Source organism: Lygodium microphyllum, chromosome 26 (assembly GCF_053477565.2).
Source record: "Lygodium microphyllum isolate KBCC chromosome 26, Lygodium_microphyllum_v1.1.10, whole genome shotgun sequence".
NCBI classification, from domain to species: domain Eukaryota; kingdom Viridiplantae; phylum Streptophyta; class Polypodiopsida; order Schizaeales; family Lygodiaceae; genus Lygodium; species Lygodium microphyllum.
The window spans coordinates 125,122,567-125,149,941 of NC_141160.1; the positions used below are offsets into that span (position 1 = coordinate 125,122,567).

Here is a 27,375-nt window from a genome sequence, read left to right on the forward strand (position 1 = left end):
ATCTGCTGTGCCCTTCAAGTATCTCATGATATCCTTCACGGCATCCCAATGTCTGCTGCCAGGTGTAGCCATATAGCGTGCCACAACACCAACTGCATGCGCAATATCTGGACGAGTGGCTATCATGGCATACATCAAACTGCCCACGGCTGAAGCATAAGGGATCTTGGCCATCTCGGCCCTCTGCTCATTTGTCTGTGGACAATCGGCTTGTGATACCTTCACATAAGAAGGTAATGGACAGCCAATAGGCTTTACGTCCTACATGCGGAAGCGCTCAAGGACTTTATGAATGTACTCCCGTTGTGAGAGATACAAAAGCCCCTGATGCCTATCGCGCTTAATGCGCATCCCAAGTATATGTGAGGCTTGTCCCAAATCCTTCATCTCAAAGCTCTTCTTCAGCTGAGATTTAAGAGCATCTAGCTCATCATGAGCTTTCCCTGCTATCAGGATATCATCAACATAGAGTACCAAGATAAGCAAACTGCCATCACGGGCTTTCTTCGTGTAAAGACACGGATCCATAGCACTCTTGCTGTAGCCCTGTGACTGCATAAAGGCATCAAACTTATGATACCATTCCCTAGGTGCTTGCTTCAAGCCATACAAGCTCTTCTTCAACTTGCACACTAGGTGCTCCCTGCTAGGTTCTGCAAAGCCCTTAGGCTGATCCATATAGATCTCATCATGCAAGTTCCCACGTAGAAAAGCCGTCTTGACATCCATCTGATATAGATCTAAGTCAAGCTGTGCAACCAAAGCCAAGACTAAGCGCAGGGTGGTCATCTTAACCACAGGAGAGAAAACCTCATCAAAGTCCACACCATGTTCCTGCTTAAAACCCTTTGCTACCAATCTAGCCTTGTATGCCGGCTTGGGGTGTCCAGGGGTACTTTTCAGCTTGTACACCCACTTGCATGGCAAAGCCTTCTTGCCCTTAGGCAAGGCAACCAAATCCCAAGTCTCATTCTTATGCAGGGAGTCTATCTCAGACTGCATAGCCCTCTCCCAGGAGTGACTGTCACCCCTGCGCATAGCCTCATCATAAGTGAAAGGCTCTCCTGCATCGGTAACCAAAACATAATGCATAGAGGGCTGAAATCTGTCAGGTGGACGTCTGTCTCTAGCAGACCGTCTCGCCGCAGGCTCTGCTGCCTGTCTAACTGCCTGTCCAACACCCTGGCCCTGTGGAGGAACTGTTGCAGGCTGTACTACTGGCTGTGCTGGAGCTCTAGGCTCCTCCTGAAAGATCACTCTGCGGATCTCAACCACCTTCTCAGGTTGCCTGTGCATCTTGTCTTCATGGAAGATGACATCATGGCTGCGTACTATTTTCCGCGCTTGCGGATCCCATAGGCGATAGCCCATCTCTCCTGACTCACCATAGCCAAGGAATATGCATTTAATGCTCTTTGGATCCAATTTACTCCTCTTGTCCTTGGGCACATGGTAAAATGCCTCACATCCAAAGACACGGAGATGCGCATAAGAGGGTGGCTTACCAGCCCAAACTTCCTCTGCAACCTGGAAATCCAATCCACTGGAAGGCGATCGGTTTATGACATGCACTGCCGTACTAACTGCCTCAGCCCAAAAACTCTGGGGTAGGCCTGCATGGCTAAGCATAGAGCGCACATGCTCCTGAATAGTCCTGTTCATGCGCTCAGCCAAACCATTCTGGGGTGGGGTGTAAGGGGCGGTTAACTGACGCTTAATACCCCTGTCATCACAAAACTGCTCAAAAGCACGTGAGACATATTCTTCCCCATTGTCAGTCCTAAGGCATTTCAGCTTATACCCAGTCTAGTTCTCAACAAGAGCAAGCCAACGTTGAAAGACTGCCAAGACATCGGACTTTTGCTTTATGGGATAAGCCCACACTTTCCTAGAAAAATCATCAATGAAGGTAACAAAGTACTTCGCGCCACCCATAGACATGCAAGGCATAGGCCCACAAACATCGGAATGCACCAATGCCAAGGGCTCACTCATGCGTGGCCTACCCGATTTCTTATGCGTAGACCTATTCTGCTTACCATAAAGACAATGATCACACGAGTCAAAACATGCATGATCTAAAGGCGGAAGATACTGCAAACCAAATAACATTTTCATTCCCTTCAAAGACATATGCCCCAAACGGGCATGCCAAAGTGATACATGTGGGATAGAGCCCACTGCCAAAATGTGGGCTACAGAAGACCCAGATACAACAAGAGGATAGAGGCTGCCAGCCTTGGCGCCTCTAGCAAGCACAAGTCTGCCTTTGGTAATTTTCCAGGCAGAATCCCTAAAACAGACATGAAACCTTGCATCATCCAACTGTCCTGTAGACATAAGACTGTGCGTAAGCGCAGGTACATAACGTACATCCCTGAGCAAAAAGGAATTGCCAGTGGAAAACTGCAACTGAATATCTCCATAGCCCACAATATCAAGAGACCTGTCATCTCCAAGTCTGACTGATCCAGATACAGTACGGTAAGAGTGAAACCACTCACGGTAAGGCGTCACATGAAAGGACGCACCTGAATCCAATAACCAGCACTGTGCATACATACTAGATGTCTCAGTCAAGTGTGAAGCATCAGAAAAACTAGCTGCAAGTATAAACTCATCACCACCATCGGACTCCTCAGTCTGCGTGACATTAATTTCCTCAATCTTGACGCTGGACTTCGCAGGTACTATGCTGCGATCAAAGGACTTCTCCTGCACTTTCTCTTTGCCCTTATCCTTGCGTTTCTCATTGCGCAACTCATGACACTGTGGTCTGATATGGCCCTTTTTCCCACAATGATGACAAGTGACATTAGCGTTGCGCCCATGCGACTTACTACACGACTTTCCACGAGATTTAGACCGACCCTTTTGCGAGTCACGGCCACGGTTATTACCACGATCATTCCTGTCATTCCTGCCTCTAACTGTCAAAGCATGACTACCATGAGAGGCATCCAAGTTTTTGCGATTCACCTCTTCCTGAAGAAGAGCACTCTCAACATCATTCAGTTTCAGAGTAGCACTAGAGGCACATAGGGCCGTGTGGAATACATCCCATGACTCATTCAGAGTCCCAAGCAAGAAAAGAGGAGTTACTTCCTCTCCAAAGGTGATATCCTGCGAAGTCAGGTTCTTCAGTATAGTATGGAATTGGCTCAAGTGAGCAGACATAGTCGCATTATCCTTCATGCGCAGATCCATAAGCTGCTTCAACCAGTACATCTGACTCGCCGGACTTTTCTTATCATAAAGATTCTTGATCTTATTCCATAGATCCCATGCACTCTGTGCTTCCTCAAATACTTTATAATGTACCTGTTCAGTGAGAGACAATACAATCGTGGACTTGCATAGCTCATCAAGTTCAAGCCAGTCGTCATTGTCCATAGTTTCAGGCTGCTCCCCACTCAACCGAAGTGGCTTAATCTGAGATTTCTGCACCAAAACCTGCCATATTTGACTCTTCCAGTAAGAGTAGTTGGTACCATCCAACTTTGTAATGTTAAAGATGGCACTATCATGCGAAGATGACGCCATTATGCAGGCTGGAAATGCCCAAACAGTCCAAAACTGCTTGCTGTTTTACTGCAGAAACTGCCCAAAAATGACCAAAACGGGGTCTAAAGGGCGAGCAAAGTGTGCCAAAAGTTGCTGCCCACTTAGTACTAGGTGCGGTACACCAAATCAGGATATTTCAGTATGAAAAGTACACCTCAGTCCACCAATAACTGCTTGCTGTAATAAATTGCAGGTATGCAGTCTAGAGAGCAAATTGTCCCAAAATAGGATCCAATGTCAAGCAAACAATGCTAGGTCCAAAGCCGGCATGAAATGGACATAAGCAAGGCCAATGACAGTGAAAAGAACATGAGCTCAACACCGAAGCATGTCAAAATAACATCTGCCAGTGAAATGCACATCCCCAGACACTCTAGGCAAAGTGTTCCTGTAACTGCCAAAACCTGACACAAATAGGTGTCTGCTCAAAAAGAAAGATCCAAATATGAGACTTAGCTCATAAGCATCCTGTGAACCAAGAGTACATCAATGCATATCCATAAAGATCGGAGTATGATCCCAAAGTCTCAATGCGTATGTAGCTGCTCAAGACATAAACTGCTCCAAATACATGTAAGTGCTCCAATAGCATGCAACTGTCAAAGGTCAAGCAAGCATATAAAGTGCTCCCACTGGCACAAAAGGCGTACAAAGTGAGCTCAGAAGCTCAAACAACCCAAGAGAAAGCACCAGTGATAAGTGACCCTGTCAATGCATCAAGCGTATCCAAGAGAGCATGACATACATGAAGCACCGGTCGTATTAACCATGAAGCAATACATAAGCCTAAATAAGCTCTCGGTCAACTCAATGACATCCAAATAGCAACCAAGATCAGTGATCAAGTAAGCCGGGAATGCTCAAATACATCCAAATCCAAGCTCCAAATGTCGGTATGGCATACACGAACCAAATAGCATATGTCACGAACCAAAGCATGTAATGCAAAAGCCTAACTGTCAAGCATAGACATGAGGCATAGGCGGTCCACGAGCATGCCAAGTCGGTCCAAATGCCAGTAAAGACGGAGCTAATGCGAAGCTCAAAAGCATCCCATAATCTCATACATATGCTCCAAGTCGTCCCCAAATATCAGAGACATCATGCCAAAGCTCAAAGCATACATCCGGTATCGGTAGGTAAGTGCCAAAGCATGTAAAGTACCTTCAGCCCACTGTTATTCCAGCATGTATTTACTGTTCTAAACAGTAGATTTCAGCCCCGTATTCAAGCCAAAATCGCTCCAAGTCGTCCCCAAATGTCAGAGACATCATGCCAAAGCTCAAAGCATACATCCGGTATCGGTAGGTAAGTGCCAAAGCATGTAAAGTACCTTCAGCCCACTGTTATTCCAGCATGTATTTATTGTTCTAAACAGTAGATTTCAGCCCCGTATTCAAGTCAAAATCTCTCCAAGTCGTCCCCAAATGCCAGAGACATCATGCCAAAGCTCAAAGCATACATCCAAAAATGGCTCAAATGCCCTCCAAATAGGCCAATGATGAGTGCTCCATGAGCAACAAAGCATTCAGCTGTAAAACGTGGAGGTCAAAGTCTGAAAATGGGCGCCATATTCAGCGTGTTGAGGCCTGGAGTGCTGCTTTAATCACGTGGCTGAATGTTGAGTGTGGGGGGGCTCAATGATGGCCCAAGGTAGGCACATACCAAGCCATGAAGGCCCAATGCAAAGGGGAGGGAAGATATGAGCTATGGAGCTCAAGAAGAGTGGCTGCCCTTTGTTCCTGCCGTGTTTCAAACTGAGAATACACTCAAATGCCTGCAAATGTTGAAGCAATACCTCAAGGGCAAGGCCTTGATGAAGCTCAAGAAGGCCGGGATGGAGCTCGGGAAGCTGGGGAGAGTCGGGAGCTCGAGAGGTCGGCTATGGCTGCCGGGATGGAGACCCAATGCGTGAAGCAAGTCGATGCGAAGGTCGGGAAGCATCGAGTCGAGCTCGAGCAAGAGAATGCCAAGCTCTGATACCACTTGAAAGGTGAGAAGGATCGAAGCTTGCACGCGAGCTATGGCGGGAGAGCAAGAGCAAGAAAGAGAGACAAGAAATGGGAACTCCAACAGTCACAATGTGTAACCGGGCCTTCCTTTATTCAAACTGTTACTAAAAGAATAAAGAATAAAGTGACGTGACGGGCGCCCGCCTCCTGCAGTGTGCAGTGGCGGGTACTGTCAGTGTAGTAATACACAGGGCGGCACGGCGGAGGCGCCTTTACCCCCAACAACTAGAACTTGAACTAGAAGTTACTTACTTGGAGATCTTGACTCCTTGAGCTCCCAAGACTAGTATTGGCAAGACTGAGGAGCTCTATGGGGAGCCCCTCTTTTTATAGGTGTTGGAGAGTGGCTAAAGATCTTTTAGAATGTTCCATGATGATATCATCGATGATCAAGCGATGACATATCATATTTTCTAGAAGGTTCTATGATGACATGGCAAGGGTGGGTTCACATGGTTAGTGCGAGGATGTCCTATCAAGGGTACATTTGCTTGGGGTGTGGATTTATATGGCACGAGCAAGAATTAATCCGTACACTTGATCATGGCATGTTTGTGAGAGTCATTGCTTAGCTGGTGCCACCTGTGCGAAGTCCACTCAATCAACAAAGTAAGAGGAGTTGCTATTTTGGAAGAGAAGCTGTTGTTTTGGAGGAGCGGCCGTTGTTTTCAACTTGCACATAGTCCCATATGTAGTCTTGCATACAACCCTACACATGCAGCCTCTCGTAGCTCTGCTTGTCAGCCTTGTCCTCCATTTTTTGCAGATGTGGAAAAAATAACACAAAAACCCTAATTTTTGAATTCGGGGTTTTAAAATCTTTTTTGCAATTTTCGATTCATCTTGCCCATTTGTGTTATATTCAGCTTTGTAGAAATACTTAGAAAACCTAAAAGTGTAGAAACTCTACTTTTAGAATCTAATTTCAAAGAAATTTTCAATTTCTCACACTTGATACCAATAAATTTGGGGGTTTTCAACTAACTTGCCCAATTTATGATATTTCCATAAGAAATTTGAGGCTTTTGTGATCTTTGGGTTTGGCATGTATCCCAAGGTGCAGTGAAGTTGTTGATTGTAGTCAATCCATATCTCGAGGTGACATTTCATCGAATTGTAAGACTCTTAAGTATAAAATTTCTTCAATTTCTCAAAATTTCTTTGAGGAGATTTGGGGCTTTTGCATTTCATGCATTGTAAGGCAGCAAATATGTGCAAATATAACGTTTATTTGTTGATTGACACAAATTGGGCACGGAAGTTTGTGCAAATTTTAGAATTTATAGTATTATTATTTTTTGCAAATAAAGTGTGGCTAATTATATTACTCCAGAAAAAACCTGAATACAAAGAAGTGCTCATGCTCAACAGACTAGCTAGGGTTGATGCAGAGTCACAGATATATCAAGTATATAAGCTTCTTAGGGCGTTCTAGGGGAGATGGGGGCAAGAAGCCATGGAGGGGGGGGGGGGGGGGGTGGTATCGCCATCTGGGGCTGCCTGCTTGCATCATGAAAAACAGGTCTTGGCCACCCCAAGTGCGCATGAAATGAAAACAGAGTTCCTAACAAGCTTGAGACTCGCCTTGCACCTCGTCCCATCGGCTGTGAAGGGAGTGGATGATGGAGGTCCAGAGCTCTCCTAAAGTCGCCTGTATAGAAAGTCTCTCCCCGCCAAAAACCTCCTGACACCGTGCCTTCTAGATATGCCATCCAGTGAGACTCCCTACGATCTCCCATACCTCAGAGCGGTCTACTATGGGCTCTAGTACTTGGCGGATGGATAGAGTCTCCAAGCAGGCCACTGCACACAACCCAACCTCAATAAAGAATATCGTGTCCTGCATCCCAGGCTTATACAGAAGGTGATGGCCTTGGCTGACTGCTTGCCAGTAGAAAGCCCCCCATGAGATATCGTGTACTGCATCCCAGGCTTATACAGATGGTGACGGCCTTGGCTTACTGGGTACTATATGGCGGAGGATGCGGCATACTCCTCTCCACACATGTTGTGCCGTCTCACATTTCAAAAAAAATGCTTTGGAGTTTCCAGAAGTTGCTATGTGCAGCGTTTACATCATCCTTCAGCTTCTGGGCTAACCAACTCCCCACCGCCAAGCCTCCATGTGCCACTAGCCATAAGAAATATGGTACCCTCCTCGGCCTCCAGCTGTCTCATTGGCGGCGCTAGAAAGTTCATCGGAAAGCATGTGTGATCTTGTGCTTCGCCCAGTACTTACTCTCTACGCGATGGCGCCCAGTCCATGTCCTCTTGCGTCAGTACATGTCTGCCAATCCTGGTTGTATACTCTAGGAACCTTGGTGGCTTCTTAGCGACCGCAGTGGTTGGCCATAGCCACTCTTCTGGATCCCACTCTAGCTCATCAGGTGACATGTCCTCCCAAATCGAAAGGCACCACTCCCGGAGCTCCTCCCAGAATACATAGGGGTCTAGCTGCCATGTCTTCCCTTGAAGGCCAACCACCCGAATCCTCCACGAAAGGATAGCTATCCCCTCATCCTGTTGTCCTCTAATAAGATCAAGACGCCCCCCCCTCCTGCACGGTGAAGAAGGTTCCATGTGGGGTGCCACCCACTCTACCTGCCACTTGTAGGGGGATACGTGTTGGTGAAAACTTAGCGGCCCATACATTTGTGGACTCTACCGGCTCTTGTATCAAGGGGACAAGCCACTCTTGAGGTATTGCTGCGTCAATCTCCCTTCTCCTTAACTCAACTCCTCTCTGGAAACTTAATGCCCGCTGCAATACCTCCTTGTTCACCATCCTATACACCTCCCACTTCGTCCTGATGGTGCGAGCCGGGCCGGCCTCCCAACTAGTCCACTGGATGTGGGGGTGCTCGCCAATTTGTACCCCCTCTTGATCTTTGACTTGGGGGTTCCAAATCACCGGCTGGTGGTCTATCTCCTCCTGGTAGCCTGGGGGGCTCTGAATTAGGGCCTTACGAAGGCTGTCCCACAAACGAAGTAAGTTGCGTAGGAAAGGGGGTTTGGGGGGCGTGATCTGGGCTGTCATGAAGATCCATCTCAAGGGCGGTCTCCAATCACTACCATGCCTTGGTCTTCACTCTTGGAGACCCTTCTATAGTAGGACCTTCAAGATATGCCCTCATGGTATGAGACCGCGGACTACCAGCTTGCCCAAAAGGGCCAGACTCTGATACTCTAGGTCTATGATCACAAGCCCTCCATGTGACTGATGCCGGATGATGGTTTCCCACGCCACCTTGGCTCGAGAGTTTCTGGAACCGTTTGACCTGGCACAGAAGAAATTCCGCACCAGGAGGGGAAGCTGAACTACACAGGACAAGGCAAAGTCTAGGTCTGTAAGGAAACCAATGGACTTTCACTAGTTGATTTTTGCTTCCACTGCAATACAGAACATCTCGAGAGCTAGTCTCACTCTCTCCCGTATCAACTCATCGTCCTCTATGTAAAGTGTTGTATCATCTGCATGCTTTGAGTCTAACAGCTCCGTCTCCTCTCTCACCGGAAGTCGGAGGCCGTGTAACTGACTCACGTTGGTAGGTGAATTGGGTAGTCGGCCTTTAACAACCCCCAAGACAACACCATAGGATAAAGACGGAGGATCTTCCCTCAACAAAACCCACGAGATGGCACCACTGAACACATGATCGAAAATTCTTGATCACTCACTCCTCACTGAGACTTCAACTGAACACTTCAAACCTTCAAGCTCAGATTTTACCACTTTTAGAGAGAATCTGACAACTCCTATTTTTTAGGGATGGCAACCCCACACAGCAAACCGGTCCACAAAGCAATACAGAATTAGTTGTAGATCCTCTCTATTTTTCTTTCCTTAGAGCACACATAAATACAAACCAAATACACGGGTAATCAAAGCTTTATACAGAAAATTTTCATATTCATTCAACTGCTACAAGCATTTTACTATTGAAGACATTACTGCATCCAAACAGAGCTTGCACTGATAAATCAATGGAAAATCATGATGACTTTCATGGGAATCTGAGTTGGTGACGTAGATGCTGCCAAATTCCTCATAGAGCACAGAAATTACCTCATTAAGCATTACACAGAACAATTCATAACTTTCTAACCAGACAACGGATCGCCGAGCTTCAAAAAGGAAAGTTGTAGCTCTCTTTCCAACCTATAATTCTTCAGGACAACTCAAAGTCAAATTCCTTGATCTACTACCCTAAAACAGCTCTGCACAGTCTGTAGACATAAATTCTTGCATGCTCTATAGAGCAAACACAACTACTCTGTTCCAAAAGTACAATCTTGCATTGATGAAGAGTCGCGGGAGCTTTGAACTTTACAAAGTCTGATCCATTATTTTCTTGGCTGCAAATCCTTTCAGATTTCCTGTAACTTGAGTTCGTGCATTCAACATCTGACCATAATACATATTCCCTGCTACATATCCAGTTTTAGATGTAGAGACCCTTCACTTCCATTCTTCTTTCCTGAGGGGAAGCCTCACTCAACAACTAACAAACATCACTCTCATCATGAAGAAGAACAATTCTCTGCTGTCTTTCACTCATATCCATACACCAGAACTGATTTGAAAACTCTCTTCCCCGCAAAGCAGTAGAAGTAAACAAGACAAAAGGAAGACTCTTACTACCATCATGTGAAAACTGAGAACTTGTATCAGCCCATTGAGTTGAGCAACTCTGCCATCTTGCTTCTTAGCTCCAATAACTTCAGCTTCATGGTCTCTTTCTTCTGACAAATTGTTCTTCTTCTTCTGAGCTTCAGACTTCTCCCTTCTTCAGCGTGCAAGATTCTTCTTCTCCCTCTCTCTCTTTCTCCCCCTCTCTCACTTTCTCTCTCTCACGCTTGTGTTGTGTCGAACACTTCTCTTCTCTTCTTTCCAAAAAAAACTAATCACGTTTTTGCTTTTTTCCCTATTTTACTAAGTTGCCCCTTGCTTCCCCTTAATTGTTAGATGGCAAACATGCCCCTTGCCACGTAAAATTCCACTCGGGGACTCAAAATTAGAAGCGAGAACACATTTTCTTCTCTTCCTACATGAAGCGCGTATGTCAAAACTGAAATATCACAACCACGTGTCGAATATGCATGGTACCACTTGGGATTTTCATTTATCAACATGACTCCCGCTACGGGTATGTGTTAGAAAGACAAAAAAATGATATTTGCATGTGTTACCCCACTTGACTTTATGAAGCATCATGTCCTCGGTCGCTCATTTTCATACACCATGATTAGCCACCCCCTTGGTTTGTAACACAAGTGTGAACAAACCTTTATTAAAAGCTTCAAAAACATCTGACAAAGACAAACACCTTTTTCTGAAAATCTGCTTCATAGAGCACTGGACAGAACAGCTCACAGCTTTCTAACCAGACCTCGGATCACTGAGCTTCAAAAGGGAAAGTTATAGCTCTCTTTCCAACCTATAACTCTTTAGAACAACTGAGAGTCAAATTCCTTTATCTTCTACCCTGAAACAGCTCTGCACAGTCTGTAGTCCTAAATTCCTGCATGCAGTTTACTTGGGACATCGACCTTCCAGACACCAAACTTTCACATTCTTGCTCTGATCAACACCAAACTTGACAGAGACCTTTAGTAGGTGTCAAAGCACACTTTGAATATGCTGTCCATCATTTACAACCATCTGATCAATACCAAATTTCAGAAAATTGAATTTTCCCCAAATAGTAAACTAGAAGCAACCTACTTTATGTACAGTATGTACATTACCTACATCCCCTTTAGCTATAGGATTTTGCATATATATTTCTTTAGATGGAACCCATTGATTCTACTGTTGTGAACAGTCCCATCTAAATGTTTTAGCAAGTGTGTGCCATTTTTAAACTTCTGCTTGATGAAGAAATATTCTTCCCATCTAACTCGAAACTTAGTTTGAAAAGTAGAGTCCAAGCTACTGTCATATCTCATAACCAGCATTCCCTCTGCAAGATTCTTCTTCTTCAACTGTGTATGAAACCATTCCCTTCTCTTCACAATCTGTTTTTCATAACAATTCATTGCTTGTTGTCTATCCAGCTATAGGGTATGCAAGTTCAATCCTTTGTCAATTCCCAATTTTGTTTGATCTAACTGATGCTTTCTTACAAACTCCATCGTAGGGAACATGACATTCATAGGTAATAAAGCATCTTGACCATATACTAACTGAAAAAGGGTGAATCCTGTACTTGTCTTCTGCATTGTTCTACAAGCCCACAAAGCTTGATGTAGATAATTATCCCAATCTTTAGGATGATCTTCCACCAGCTCAAAGAGAATCTTCTGTAACGTTCCATTGAATGCTTCCACTAGTCCATTGCATTGAGGGTAATAAGGAGTAGCAAATTTGTGTTTCAAGTCTAGTTTCCTCGTTAATTCTCTCAATAGCTTATTTTTGAAGCCAAGACCTTGATCTATCACTATTTCTAGTGGTATTTCAAATCTGCAGCATATGTCCTCCATGAGGAACTGAGTTGTATCCTCTTTCTTGGAATTCCTTGTAGCCTTAGCTTCAAGCCATTTGGTCATATAATCAATTGCAGTAATGATGTAAGAATTTCCTATTTTTTTACTAGGCAAAGGTCCAATAAAATCCAAACCCCACTTCTCAAACAGTCCGTAGGCAACAATGGCTTTGGCAGGTTCTAGAATTAGTACCCTTTTTGCATATGATTGGCGAGCATGACAACTTTTACTCCAATGAGCAACATCAGCACTTAGACTAGGCCAAGTAAGTCCTGCTAACAGAATTTTCCTTTTGGTAAGCTCAAAACCAAAATGACCACCATATGCTTCCTCATGATAGAAAGATAAACAAGCTGGAAACTCAAAACTATCTAGCACCCTTCTTAGTACATTATCAATCCCCTTCATGTACAACTAATCATTTATGAGCACATATGCCCTGGCCTTTTTGATAGTGGCATACCTTTTGTATTTATTAGCCAATGACTTTAGCTCGCTAGTTTTTAGAAACTCTTCAATCAGGTGAAGGCTTTCCCTACCCTCATATCTAGGATTATCCACCCTCATGGCAGCAACATACTGGGAAAGAGCATTTTCAGCCAATTCATGAGCTCTACGATTGTTCTCTCTACCAATATGCCAAATTAAAAAAATTTTCAGCTGCTTCATTAGGCCTTTTATCTTAAACAGCCAGTCCTTCAAAATATCTTTATTGGCTTTCCAAACATTTTGAACCTGTCTAACCACAAACATGGCATCACCTTTTGCAACTATCTTTCTGTATCCAAGCTGAATACACTGTTACAGACCAGCATATAAACTCGCATATTCAGCTTCATTGTTACTTTGTATCTCTTTACTCTCTTGACTTTCAGAAAAGACTTCTCGATTTTCAGCATCCATAATGATAAAACCCAGTCCTCCCTTTTCCAGCACTCTTCTGTAAGTGCCATAAAAAAACAAGGTAGCATCTTTATCTTTCATCTCCTAATGAATTTGTGGATGTGGAATCAACTTCCATCTTATAACAACTGCACTTTCAACAGGTTCTTTATAAGTCAAAATATCAGCCAAGCTAGCTCTTACAATATTTTCCTTTAAACATGCAAATTCAAATTCTTGCAAAGCCAACAACCACTTAGTAACTCTTGGAGCATTTTCAGCAAATCTCAAAACTTGTGGAAGCAACTGGGAACCAATAAGTATTACAAATGGTTTCTGAATCAAGTATGATTTCCATCTTTTAACTGCATATACCAACTCCTATACCAACAATTCTTCTTCCATCTAAGCTTTTTCAGTCGCTTCAATGGATCTGCTTATATAAAACACCCCGGCCTCATATAAGACATCCCTTTTTCCTTCTGCATTAAAATGACTCCCACTGCATTTTTCCCAACACTAATGCTAATAAAGAAAGGTTCATTCCAGTTTGGAGGCATACGAACTAGCAAAGTGCTTAACTTCTCTTTAATCTGCAAGAATGCATCCTCTTCAACTTGCGTCCAAACTAAAGGATCCCTTTGAGTTGCTTTTTGTAAAGGATATACATATTCAGCCAGCATATGGAATGACCTTGATAGATAATTCAAATTTTTAACAAAGCTCATCAATTCTTTTACAGTTTTTGGAGAATCCATAAGAAGTAAAGCCTCAACTTTACTAGGGTGAGGTGAAAGACCATTAGCAGACACTTCATGACCCAAGAGTATCACTCTAGTTCTTGCTATCTTACATTTATCAGGGTTCAGCTGACCACCATCCTCATCAAGTTTGCAAAAAACTTCAATAAGTTTTTTACAGTGTAATGCCCTTGAGCTGTACACACAAAAGTCATTCATAAACACCCGCAAAGATTTCCCAATGAAAGGGGCAAATACCCAACTAACCCATCTCGAAAAGTTGGCGTATGCATTCATCAGACGACATCACTCTATAACAGAAGCATCCCCATGGGGTAATGAACGTTGTTTTCTTCTGATCTTTTTTTGCTATTTTGATTTGGAAATATCCAAAGTAGGCATTGCACATACTGTAAAATTTATGACCAGCCACTTGATCCAAGATCTCATCTTGAAACGGAAGAGGATAGTAGTCCCTCTTAGTAGTTGCATTAAGAGGCTTGAAATCAACACATACTCTCCACTTGCCATTCTTCTATGGTCTTATTACAACAGGAGACACCCACTTTGCATCATCAACAGGATAAATAAATTCAGCATCAAGCGACTTCTGTTGCTGATCATACGTTTTCTGCATGAAGTTTGTACTTCCTGCAGTAATATTTACCATTTTTTCCTCTTTTTGAACCTTGGATTGACAACCCGAAGAGGTCAACATCCTTAGAGAGTAGACTAGCTTCCCATTCTCTATCTTCCTCATCAAGGTTGGAATTTTCTGAATCACTACTTTCATCACCTTCAACATCACTTTCATGTCCACTTTGAATGATAGACCTTGTTTTCATGTCAAAGATCACCCTCTTATGAACTGGCTTCTCTAGATAAAGTTCCAATTGACCTCTGTACCAATCTTGTCTAGATCTCATACCAATCAACCACGGTCGTCCCAAGATGAGAGGATATGCCCCAAGTTTTACAGGCATAACATGGAAATCCAAACATGCTCTTTGGCCTCCAATACTGATCTCCAAGTTCTCAATGACTTCCAAACATTTCACTTTTGAGCTATTTGCCATTTTAACCTTAAACAGTGACTTCCCTATCATTTTAAGATGCATTTGCAACATTGCTTGTTCAGTGATTACACAAACTTGCGCATCACCATCAACCTAAACTTGATCAAATTTCCTTCCATGTATCCATGCGTCCATGACAGGTATAATGTCTTTCACATCTGATAGGTATACCACTCCAACATGCTCGGTTTGGGTTTTTCCTTTCGTGATGCTAACCAAACCACGCCATTGCCTCCTCAAAGATGAGTTCATCTGCAGTAGCTGACCATATGTAACATCAGCCTTTTTACCTTTTGAGTCTTCAAGCAGGTTGTAAGGAACTTGATTGACTTTCAAAGCAAAGTCACCCATTTGAATCTTCCTTCGTTGTCTAGCTTTCCTACTGGTTTCTGGATCATCTGCAACCTGTTTTCCCTTTTTAATCCTTGCTTCCCTTTGAATTTCAGTTTCAATATCCCTCTCTTTGACTCTCTTATTAGTAAAAACATATGCATTTTCCCCATCATTAGACATGCTGGTTTCGATCAAATTCATATCTGATGTGCCTTCATTAGGTCTTCTTTCCAACTGTTGTCTAGCTAGTTCAAGTGGCCTTTGTTCCTGTTGAGATCTACCATCTTGCCTAGGATTTCCTTGTGGCATGGGATACATCTCCCCTCCTGTTCTTCTTGGATAAGGGCAATTAGGAGCAATATGACCTCTCTTCCTGCAATTAAAGCATTCAAAGTTTTTCCATCTATTCCTTGGAGGTCCTTTAAATCTAGGTTGCATTTGAGGTTGCCCTTGCTTGCAATAGGCTCATATTCAAATTCAGATTTGCCAATTGTTCATGCAGTTTCCTGCAACATTGTCAACTTGATTAGGCCGTACAAATGCATGCACAACAATATCTCTTGATTGATTCAACCTCAATTGTATTTTCCTTTTCTTTTCCTTGGTTATTTTGACTGCATCTTCATATGTATCAAGATCTTTGATCAAAATCTTTTCTCTAACTTTAGGTTTAAGCAATGAAACAAACTTGTCCTTTTTCAAGAATATCATGGGAGGTTGCTCCATACTCTGTGCAATTTCTATCCACTTTGCTTCAAATCTCGCTGCGAATTTAGACGCTTCCTCATTTTCTCCCTGAAACATCCTTTCCAAAGATTTTCATAAACTCTTAGGAGTTTGCTCAGTTGCAAACCTATTAAGGAACTCATTTTTGACTTCATTCCAATTTGCCCTTGTCTCTTCATTCAACGAGTGCCACCATAATCTTGCAAAACCTTCAAGCAATATGTTGATCCTTCCAACCTTATCTGCATTAGTGTCTCTTCGACCTTGGTAAGACTTCCACTCCAATCTCTTGATAAACTGATTAACATCCTTATTTTCAGTACCAAAGAAGGATTCATATCCAAAAGCCGCCATGCTTGAGTTTGTGTACAGGTTGGTTTCCAAACCTTACACTTCCCAACTGATAAGATCAACAAGAGATCTTCAATACGAGAGATCCTCAGCGGGGGCACCAATCTATGGTAGGTGAATTGGGTAGTCGGTCTCTAACAACCTCTAAGACAATACCACAGGATAAAGACCGAGGATCTTCCCCCAACAAAACCCACGAGACAGCACCATTGAACACGTGATCGAAAATTCTTGATCACTCACTCCTCATTGAGACTTCAACTGAACACTTAAATAGTTCAAACCTTCAAGCTCAGATTTTACCACTTTTAGAGAGAACCTGATACTAAAACACCATGGTAGAGACTCTGACAACATGAGCTTTCAGATTCACACAACTCCTATTTTTTAGGGATGGCAATCTCATGCAGCAAATTGCTCCACAAAGCGTAATCGCTTCAAGCAGTACAAAATCAGTTGTAGACCCTGTCTAGGAGCACACATAAATACAAACCAAATACACGGGTAATCAAAGCTTTAGACATAAAATTTTCATGTTCATTCAATTGCTACAAGCATTTCACTGTTGAAGACATTCCATTACTACATCCAAACAGAGCTTGCACTGATATATCAATGGAAAATCATGATGACTTTTATGGGAAACTGAGTTGGTGACGTAGATACTGCCAAATTCACCTGTTTTCTCATAGAGCACAGAAATTGCCTCATGAAGCATTACACAGAACAATTCATAACTTTCTAACCAGACATGGGCTCGAGAAGCTTCAAAAAGAAAAGTTGTAGCTCTCTTTCTAAGCTATAATTCTTTAGAACAACTCAAAGTCAAATTCCTTGATCTGCTGCCCTAAAACAACTCTGCACAGTCTGTAGACATAAATTGCTGCATGCTTTATATAGCAAACACAACTACTTTGTTCCAAAAGTGCAATCTTGCATTGATAAAGAGTCACGGGAGCTTTGAACTTTACAAACTCTGATCCATTATTTTCTTGTTTTAAAATCCTTTCAGATTTCTTGTAACTTGAGTCCATGCATTTAACACCTGACCATAATACATATTTCCTACTACATACCCAGTTTCAGATGTAGAGACCCTTCACTTCCATTCTTCTTTGCCGATAGGAAGTCTCACTCAACAACTAACAAACATCACTCTCATCATGAAGAAAAACAATCCTCTGTTGTCTTTCACTCATATCCATACATCAGAACTGATCTATAAACTCTCTTACCTAGAAAGTAGTAGAAGTAAACAAGACAAAAGGAAGACTCTTACTACCATCATTTGAAACTGAGAACTCGCATCAGTCCATTGACTTTAGCAACTTTGCCATCCTGCTCCTGAGCTCTAATAGCTTCAGCTTCACAGTCTCTTTCTTCTAACAAATTGTTCTTCTTTTTGTGAGCTTCAGATTTCTCACTTCTTCAGCTTGGAAGATTCTTCTTCTCCCTCTCTCGCTCTCTCACTTGTTGTGTTGTGTTGAACACTTCTCTTCTCTTTTTCCCCAAAAAAACTGCTCACGTTTTTGCTTTTTTTCCTATTTTACTAAGTTGCCCTTTACTTCCCCTTAATTGTTAGATGGCAAGCATGTCCCTTGCCACGTAAAATTCTTCTCGGGGACTCAAAATTGGAAGCGAGAATACATTTTCTTCTCTTCCTGCATGAAGCGCGTGTCTCAAAATTGAAATATCACAACCATGTGTCGGGCATGCATGGTAACGCTTGGGATTTTCATTTATCAACCCGACTCCCGCTACAGGTACATGTTAGAAAGACAAAAAAATGATATTTGTATGTGTTACCCTAGTTGACTTCATGAAGCATGATGTCCCTGGTGCTCATTTTCACTCACCAATGTGATTTGAGGAAGTGAAATATCGCCTCTGCAAAGAGTAGAAACAGATACGGGGCCATTGGGTGGCCTTCCTGTATCGATCTCGCCAGCCGAAACTGCTCCCCTCGCCTGGCATCTATGAGAACCCTAGTGGTAGCTGATCTGTAAAGTGTGGAGATCTGGCGGATCCATGCCCAACCTCACCATGGTGCCCTCCAAGAAGTCCCAATCCACCCTGTCATAGGCTTTCTCGAAATCCAGGAGTAGTACAGCTAATCCTTGACCACTGTGCTGGGCCCACTCTGGTGTCTCAAAGAAGGTAAAGACATTGTCTAGTATGCTCTTATCCTAGACAAATCTTGTCTGTGTGTCATGAATGATGTCTCGAAGCATGGGGTTGTGTCTTCTACCCAATCATCTTTGCCAGTGCCTTATAGGCTACTAACAACAGGGTGATCGGTCTCCACTAGGATAGCTCCAACCGGTCTCCCTCATTGGGGAGGAGACTGATGAGACCTATCTATAGACTCCTTGGCATCCGTCCTGAGCTGAAAATCTCTTGGAAAGCTAGTAGTAAGAGGTCCTTCACTACCTCCCACTAGATGGTGAAGAAGTCCTTAGAGAGGCCATTCTCTCCCCGGCATTTCTGCCCGTCCTGTGTGTGGAAAGCCTCCTCTAATTTCTTCTTTGTGAAGGGGTCTAGGAGAGAGCCTCCCATCTTCTCTATGACGAGGGACGGGATGTGATCCCAGACTTGCTGTTTGCATCGTTGTCCTCTGGCTGAGGCTTTCTCTTGCTGGAAAAGGTGTTTGTAGTAGTCGGTGGCAATCTCCATCACCTCATCTGGGCCAGAGCGAATTGTCCCATACTGATTCCGAAGGCTACATATCTGCTCTCTTGAGGTGAGGGGTTGATGTACCTGGAAAAACTCCTTGCACATCGTGTCCCCCTTCCGCGTCTAGAAGGCTACTAAGATGCAGAATGAGAACTCCGAGTGTTTGTCCTCTAGGCCAGTGATGGCTGCTCATGCGTGCACCTATGCGTGGAGGATGGGATCCATTGGTGCCTTCTGTAGTAATCTTTGTGTGGCTCGTAGGTCATGTCGAAGTTCTCTCTCCTTCTCCCAACTCTTCTTCCTGGCCTGTAGGACTGCTTCCTAGCAGATATTGCTCAACTCGGCAAGGATCTCTGCAACCTCCTCTGTGATCCGGTCCCTCTCGCCCCACTCCCTAGTCCAAATCTGCTCAATCTAACTCTTCATCTCCTCCCTTTTGTAGATCGAGTTAGGGATACGATAGGATTGTGTATCTAGGAAAGATGCTAGGGGATCAAGTGTCAGGAGAACCAAGCAGTGATCGGACAAGGTGGTGCCAGCCAACTACTCTATCTGGCCTCTATGAGAGCATCCCCACTTTCCCACATAGAACCTTTCCAACTGCTCTAGCAAGACACCGCCTAGCCGCCTGTATCCCCATGAGAAGTCTAGCGACCTCTCCCTCCTGTGGAAAGTTGGGTCTCTCCAAGCATCTCGTGCTCCTACTACTAGTAGGAAGACCTCCCATGCCTCCCGCTCCTCGCTAGCCATGTCCTGGTAGTTTTTGCCCCTGCCCTGCTGGTCCTCCAAGGCCTCTAGGTGGTTGAAGTCTCCTCCAACAATCCAAGAGTCCATCTTTGGGAGTCCTGTTGGCAATCTCCATCCAGAACCTGCTGCGTGCCCTGACCTCAATAAGGGCATAGACATTGAGGACTCCAAGGCAGGAGTCCCCAATATCCAATCTGATCCATAGAACCCTCCTTGCCACAATCGTCCCATGATCCCATACACAGGCGGTGAGGCTGTGGCCAATGAAGGTGCATACACCTCCACTCTTGTTGTGGGCACTGATGGAGTGCTCCTAGTAAGTGTGTGAACTGCTCGGGAGTAGCTTTCCTACCCGCTGGGCTTGGGCGGGAGTGAGCTTGTGCTCCTATAACAGTAAGATGTTGATTTGTCCGATAAGGGCAGGCTGCAGCTGTTGCCGAACAATCAACTTCTTGGAACCACGTGGTCCACTATAGTGGAGGGTATTCACATTCCAGGATGCAAGATGTAAGCTCATAGGGAAACTTGTGACTGACCCAACAAGCATCTGCTCGGTGTGGAAGCTATTGACGAAGAAGAGGAGCTTTGAGGCATGCGGATACGCTTCGTTGCTGGCTTGGACGGTGAACTCCATTCCCCCATGCTACAGCGGACCATGGGGATGATGGATGTGCCTGGTGGTACCACCAGAGCATGTATCAGCTAGGCTGAGAGGTGGGACTTTGTGCACTGGTAGAAACGAGGCGCTTGTGCCAGGGGCCACTCGATCACATCCATCGGAGCTCTCTACTTCGGGGGGCTCGAAAGATAATGCTCAGATGTGGGACCTCGGCCCTAGCCCACCAGTTGATGTCCATGATGCAACTTGGCCATTGCTGGGAAAAAAGTGTTAGTCCTTCTCCCATCCACTGGGAGATTTGGTCTGCCACCTGGCTCTTCACCTCCTTTATTTGAGTCATCGTCTAGTCTCCTGTGTGAGAGGTTTGAAAGAAGAAAGTGTAGTTTGGTCCATTCGATGTGGTGCTAGTAGATGGACCTTGCCGCTCCTTGATTTGCATACCACAAAGATTCCCACTTCCAAGGATGGTGTGAACTCACCGCGCTCCACAACTCTCAGATAGGACCACAGCCCATTGCGAAAAAACTCCTGTGGTAGCAGCTGTGCCTGTCTTCGGAAGGCGTGACGAGCGGCATGGACGGATGAACTAGTAGCTGTGTAAGGGGGGGGGGGGCTAGATTGCCTCTGAATGGAGGATGTCGGCGTATGGGGCTCCTCATCTCATGTTTGGGGGGGGGGGGTCAGTTGTATTGGGTGGGGAGCAAAGGGGTGGGTTGGCGGGGGCGATGGTGGGAAAGGGAAGGATCGAGGGATGGAGGGGTGGTTGGATGCATAAGGCAGGTGTGGGGGGGGCTCGGTAGCTCTGGAGGGGGATGGCTGTGGGCTAGTGTTGGGGGGGGGGGTGTGGGGAGGAGGTGGGGAGGGTGTGGGGGTGTGGGATCTCAGGTGAGGTGGCCTGTGACACCTCCTCGGGGGGTGGATGTATAGGCCTGTGGTCCTGTGGGGTGGGGCAAGGGGGGGGGGGGGGGGCGCATGGTACTCTGCCAGGGGGGCGACGCTCTCCCTGCTGCACCCTACTGCCGTGGCTGTGTCTGAGGGGTTGACTGTGGCCCCCCTTGCTGTCTCTCTCTCTCTCTCTGTCGTCTCTGGATCTGTGTAAAGCCATCCGCATCCACCTGTGGGCCTGTTGGCGAGGCCGACTTGGCTTGGAAGCGCGTGCACTCTGTTGCCTGATGCTCAACGTAGGCATTGCCCTTACTGTCCAGTCACAATAACCTATTGCCTGAAAGAGTCTGCCAACCTCGATTTGTAGAAACTGTGGTATATTCTTTGTCTCTTTCACTACCACCCGTACCTTTCGGACTCTTGCGGTTGTCACTGCGTTCGCGAAAGAGGCGGGAAGGATAGTGCGGAAGAGTTGTCCAAATTCATCCACTAATTGGTGATACTCTATTTCCAATTTGGGGAAGAGTAGGGTGACCGGGTGTCTGAGGAACTTGTTGTGGAGCGCAAATGCCTCCATTGTGAAACCACTGTACCAAGGAACCATGTAGATGACCCCCTTCGTGGAAGCATAGGGTGAACTGACTAGTAGCTCACGGGTTGCGTCTACCGAGGTGAGTCGTACCATGAAGATCCCTTGACCCATTAGAATGGCCTCCACGATTTGCGCTGTGCTGATGCGCAGTGTGGAGTGAAGCCAATCTCAAAGTTGGGCCCTGGACGGTGTCGAAGGATTTTGAAAGCAAAGTCGCGACCACAGAGGACTTTGAATAATTTCAGGATAGAAGGTCAATTTAGCAGATCAAATTCAATTTGAAAGCTCTATTTCTACACCATCTCTAGTCTCTGAATCTGTAAATAACCAGGGTACATTCATGCACAACATCAGTAATATGAGGAGATTCTAATGCAAGTTTGTAAGCTTGCATCAATGTATTTCTGCCTTTCAAAACATCAACAGGCTAAACTTCATCTTCAAAGGCAAACTGCATAATACAAAGAGAACCATGTCGGGCAAGATCAACATCTTCACAATCAAAACATAAAGTCATGGTAATTGTGCTGAATCTGTAACAAGATGGATAAGCATTGGCAGGCAGTTTGCCAAAACAGCAACCATATATCCCGCTTGCACTGCTTTCACGGGCATCAAGTGGACGGAGATCTTTTGGTTTATGAATTCGAACAGCACTCAGGCTTTCTATCTGAGACTGGGGTAAAGATACAACAAGGTTCTCCCCTCCCAATAGAGCTCCAATTGCGAGACTCTGTCAACCTTTGCAATGTAAGTGATGTTCTCCAGCTGGCAATTTCAGACTTCTAGTTATCATTGGATTCAATAAGGGATCCTCAATATAGCTTCCCGCTCTTGAGCTCGATCGAGACGTTTTTTGCCTTCGGATTCGTGCAACTTCCCAGTATACAGTCCTGTTTCCCCAGGTCCAGAATGCTGTCAAATTTCATTATCAATAATGCCCTCTATTCGACCGTGTCAGATCGAATTGGACCCCGCCAGGATTCAAAAACAGGAGCTCTCTGGATGTTCTGCTTTTTCTTCTCCAGGCCAGATTTACTGCACTCAGTCTTGCCAGCAAACAAAGATCTTCAGATTGATGCCAGCCTTACCAGACACTCTAATGCCTCTTTTGAAAGAGGAAGTTTTGTTGAAGAGTAGTAATTAAAAAAAAAACAATTGCAACGTCGCAGTGACCTCTCAAACAGGTCTCCTCGAAGAGGGAATCTGTATTGTCCCACGATCTTCAGAGATTTCCTCTAAAGATGTTCCAACAAGGTCATACGATAAGCATTTCAGTGCTAGATTGATTGCTTGCCCTTCCAATTTTCATCAGCGCCATCACCCCCCCTCTGTGATTCTGATAAGCATCTCGCATAAAAAGGTTGACATGTATGAGTCTCCTTTGCTTTTTCTCCTCTGAAATCTCTTCCCCCCCACCGTTGCTTGCGTCCTCCCCTTTTAGCTCTTGTTCGGCAGGTTCCTGCTTTTTTTTTCGTAATTCTGAAAACATGCCCCACTGAGTGGTCTTCTCAAACTTAAGTACTTTATCAACGGCAAGATCCAGCTCATTTTCGGCTGTCTGATGTACTTTCCGCATTTTATCATCTACAGCATCCCTTTCAGTTTTTACGGTTTGCAGATTGCAATCATACCCTGCAGAGATGATGTACTCCCCATTTTGAATCTGGTCAAGATCCATAGCTGCAGATTCGACAGCTTGCACTCACTTTCCTTTTGCATTCGCCTAATCTTCAGTTAGAAGTTCAGAGCCATCGGTTATCTGAAAAGCAGTGCTGCTCACAACTCTTCAGACTACTTCCATAGTGAACCGTGCGAACGGTGTACATATAACTTAAGGTCACCAATCAAGTGTCAGCATCATATAGTAGAAGACTATTTCAGCCTGGGAGAAGCATTATACCAAAATGCAGTATGACTTGACTGCCATGACATATGTTTAGAGAAACTCTGATGTTTCCAAATCCCCGTATGAGCATACCTATTACATAACCCCACAATTTTTCTGATGCGATTTTCTTTTTCCTCTTCCTTTGCCTTGGAGGTTGTAGCACAACCCTGATGCTACAACCCTGATTGCAGCATCAAAAACAGCCTTCACATTCTGTTGTGTTTTTGAGCTGCATTCAATATAGACAGCAGCTTCTATCTGCTTCTGAAGTTCCTCTCCAAGAGCAGTGCTAATAGGGACAGCACCAGGATGGTCCATAAAGATTTGTTTGTCATCTCTTAGATCAAGTTTGGTTCCAACCAGAATAACAGGAACTCCAGGTGCATAATATGTCAATTCAGGAATCCATTTTTTTTTAAAAAATAATGTTCTCATAGCTTGCCTTGCTAGTCAGAGAAAAAGCTAGAAGAAATACATCTGCTCCTCTATAGCTCAGAGGCTGCAACCTGTTATAATCTTCTTGGCCTGCTGTATCCCAGAGTCCAAGTTGACAGTAAATCCATCGACAATAACATTGGCACTGAAATTGTCAAACACAGAAGGAATATAATCAGTAGGGAAAGTATTGCTAATATATGAAACAAGAAGGCAGGTCTTGCCTATTGCCCCATCTCCCACAGTCACACTTGATGAATCTGGGATTGTTCATCATGATGGGTGGACAGAAATGTGAAAGCTTTGATGATGGAAGGGAGCAGCTGGTGTTGTCATTCACATGTCTCTGCTGCTGTTGTGCATGCCCAGCTCTCGAAGTGAGAGAACCTGGTATGATGGGTACTGGTCAGCATACACAGGGAGAGAGCCCTGCTTGCTTCAAGCTGTAAGAAATCAATGGTTCCTCTTGCTTCAAACCCCTCTTCACTATATTACCCACGTAAAATAAAAGAGCAAACATAACGACTAAGTATGTACAAAGTATCAAATCACACACACAACTTTTGGGTGGATTTCACACCTCGGATGCGCAGCAGCACGACAACGGGGAGTGTCCTACTACCTGACCAAAGATCGCTATTTCTTTTAGCTCCAACTCTGTGGCACGGACGTCTAAGAGGTGTTCCTTAGAGAGGATGACTCACAAGGTGTTTGACTGGGGGGCACTCGCAGAATGCATGGGCGTCTGACCAGAGGTTTCCATTGCGCATCACTGTTGAGAACCTACCAAACACGTTGTTGTGCTTCTGGGTGGGGGGGGGGAGTGCTTTTCGATGGTGGGGGGGGCATTGGACACCACTGTGGGCTGGCTTACAACGGGCACCATGCGAGTGTTGGGCTTGCCGCAAACGTGGCTAGGGCCATAGGACGGCAGAGGCGGGGGATTGGGGCGGAGGCGGCGGGGGGATAGGGCGGAGGAGGGGGATCAGGCCAACAAGCAGGAGAAGAGGGGCGGGTTCAGGTGGGGGAGAGCTGGAAGGAGGTGGAAAAGTAGGCGGGCGTGGATGAGGCGGAGGTAGCACTTGGGGGGGGGGGCATGCCAGGGAGTAGTGCTCCCTAGGGGGGGGAGTAGGCGAGGGAATAGACAAAGTAGAGGCGGGGAAGTAGAGCGGAGCAGAGGTGGGGGAGAAGGTGGTGGACATTTAGTGCGGGGGAGAAAGCAAGGAAGTAGACGGAGTAGAGGCCGGGGAGAAGGTCACGAGGAGTAGGCGGGGGGGGGGGGGGGGCAGAGCACGAACGATGGCAGGCGGAGGAGTAGCGCGTGCGACCTATGCCATGGGTTATATGAGCTGGAATTTACAAAATTAAATTGCTAAAAGTGACTTTTTGGACACACATTTCAAGGTACAGAAATATAGTGCCGTTCTAAGCAAATATTGACACGCTTTACGAAGAACTTAAGGCAGAATTTCCTTTGAGACAATGTTGTGATTGCATTATCAATTTTGTGTTGGGATTTCGGTACTCGTGTAAATATATTTTGCACTTTAGCTTGGAAACATTTTGTTGCAGTTTGTGCATTTTATTGCAGCAGTGGCTCAATAAGGTCATAGTGATCATAGCAACATTTGGGGTGCCCTTTATCAAGAAGAAAAATTGGATGGCATCAATTACTCCTTTTGGTTTATTATGGTGCACAATCTGTTGGTTTCTAAGGGTCTTTGGTATTTTGTGACTAGTGATTCGGCCAGATTAGGAGGGTTTGCTCCTCAAACACATCCAAGAGGGGCTAGAGGATAGCAAGCTGTCCTTGCTGCTGCCCACATTCCTCCTATAGAAGAACAAAGGAAATGGGACTCCAAAGATGCACATGCCTTGTCTTTAATTGCTCTATGTAAGACTCGAAGGCAACACGAGATATCTGTGAGCAGATGTTTGTAGCTAGAAATGAGGCTAGAATCTCTTCCTTGAGAAGAGAATTGGCAAATGCACACATAGATGAGGGTGATGGCATGATAGATCACCTTATCTACATTCAGGATATTTGAGAGAGAGCAGTTGCTGAATATTGATGACGTGATACTCGATGAAGAGATGGTTAACATCACACTTAACTCTTTTTGAGAGTCCTGTCTTGGTTTCCCTACTTTGGGGCACAACAACCTCTCACATTCGTGGAGTTAACTGGCCTCTTGTTTGCAGGAGGAACAAACTCAGAAGTCTGAAGAGCATGGCCATGAGATTTAGGTGATGTAGCTATGTTTTCTAGGTATAAAAGCAAAGGCAAAGGTGAGAAACAAGTGAAAAATCAGCCCAAGGCTGATGTGGAACAACCATTTGGTCAGGTTGCCCAAGACTTAGACAAAGGGAAAAAGAAGGGTAAATGCCACTACTACAAGAAGCCCGGCCATTACATAGTCGAATGCAAAAAAGAGTTAGCAAAGGAGAAAAAGGACTTTGGCTTAGCTGTCCATTAAATATCAGCCACTTGGTCTTCGGATGGTGATGTTACGGCCAACTTCGCTGAGGAGGATTATGCATTTCTCACTTGCAGTTGCGACACATCTATGGCTGATTTAGCATTTAATGCTGTCGAAATGTAGGGAAGTGTGTTATATGTGCTAATAACAGTAGTTATGATGTGTGTGGCATTGGTTTAGTGTTGATTACTGCTGTAGCTAGCTCAAATTTCATGCTTCTAGATGTCTTGTCTATGCCAACATCACAATGAATTATTGTCAATTTCAACTTTCAATAAGCATGGATTTTCGGTTATCTTTGAGGATGGCAAGTGTATTGTCAGAGACAGAGGGCTTGACTATGCTCTTTGATTGTCAGGACCCAGGTACCTTGTATAAGGGCATTTTCTTGTTGTACACATATGAGAGGAGTTCTTATGATGCTCTGGCAATTAGCACTTTTATGGCCACTATGCAGAAGGCAGAGCTATGGCATGCCCAAGTTGGTCATATGAGTTTTGGTAGTCTAACGACTGTTCAACATTGTCAATGTGAGTGTGTAACGGAGGAGAACCACGAACACAGAGAGAAAGAGAGAGAGAGACAGCAAGAGATGAAGAAAGAAATATGCATTGATTGAAAAGAATGCCGAATGCAAAGTCAAAGACTGATCAGTCCTTGCATGCAGTCCGAGACGTTAGTGAGGGTGCGGGATCAGGCTGAAATTATGACAGCAGCAGTGACAATGACAGAGATGGTGACAGTGATGGAGAATATCCAGCATACTGTCCACGACACGGACATGAAGAAGACCGTAGCAACCAATGGAGTAATTGCCAAGGAACAGAAGAAGGCGATTTGCCAACTAGTGGGGGCAGCTACATATAGCAAAAGACCCCAAAAA

At 44.8% G+C, this 27,375-nt stretch overlaps 1 protein-coding gene and 1 pseudogene across 8 annotated transcripts in view; one reads left to right on the forward strand and one right to left on the reverse strand.

Moving 5' to 3' along the window:
* Positions 1 to 27,375, forward strand: part of LOC148013773 (Clathrin adaptor complex small chain family protein) — a 112,401-nt gene that overhangs the window by 61,565 nt on the left and 23,461 nt on the right. For 2 of the 8 annotated variants that reach the window (XM_087667944.1, XM_087667948.1), the window contains exon 7: positions 6,634 to 6,692. The exons of 4 other annotated variants lie outside the window; for them this stretch is intronic. In XM_087667944.1, coding sequence (XP_087524070.1) covers positions 6,634 to 6,692 — 59 coding nt within the window. The remainder of the gene's footprint in view (positions 1 to 6,633; positions 6,693 to 27,375) is intronic. 2 more of the 8 variants (XM_087667945.1, XM_087667946.1) reach the window with 2 other exon arrangements.
* LOC148013774 (rac-like GTP-binding protein 5 pseudogene) lies at positions 23,671 to 24,289 on the reverse strand (annotated as a pseudogene).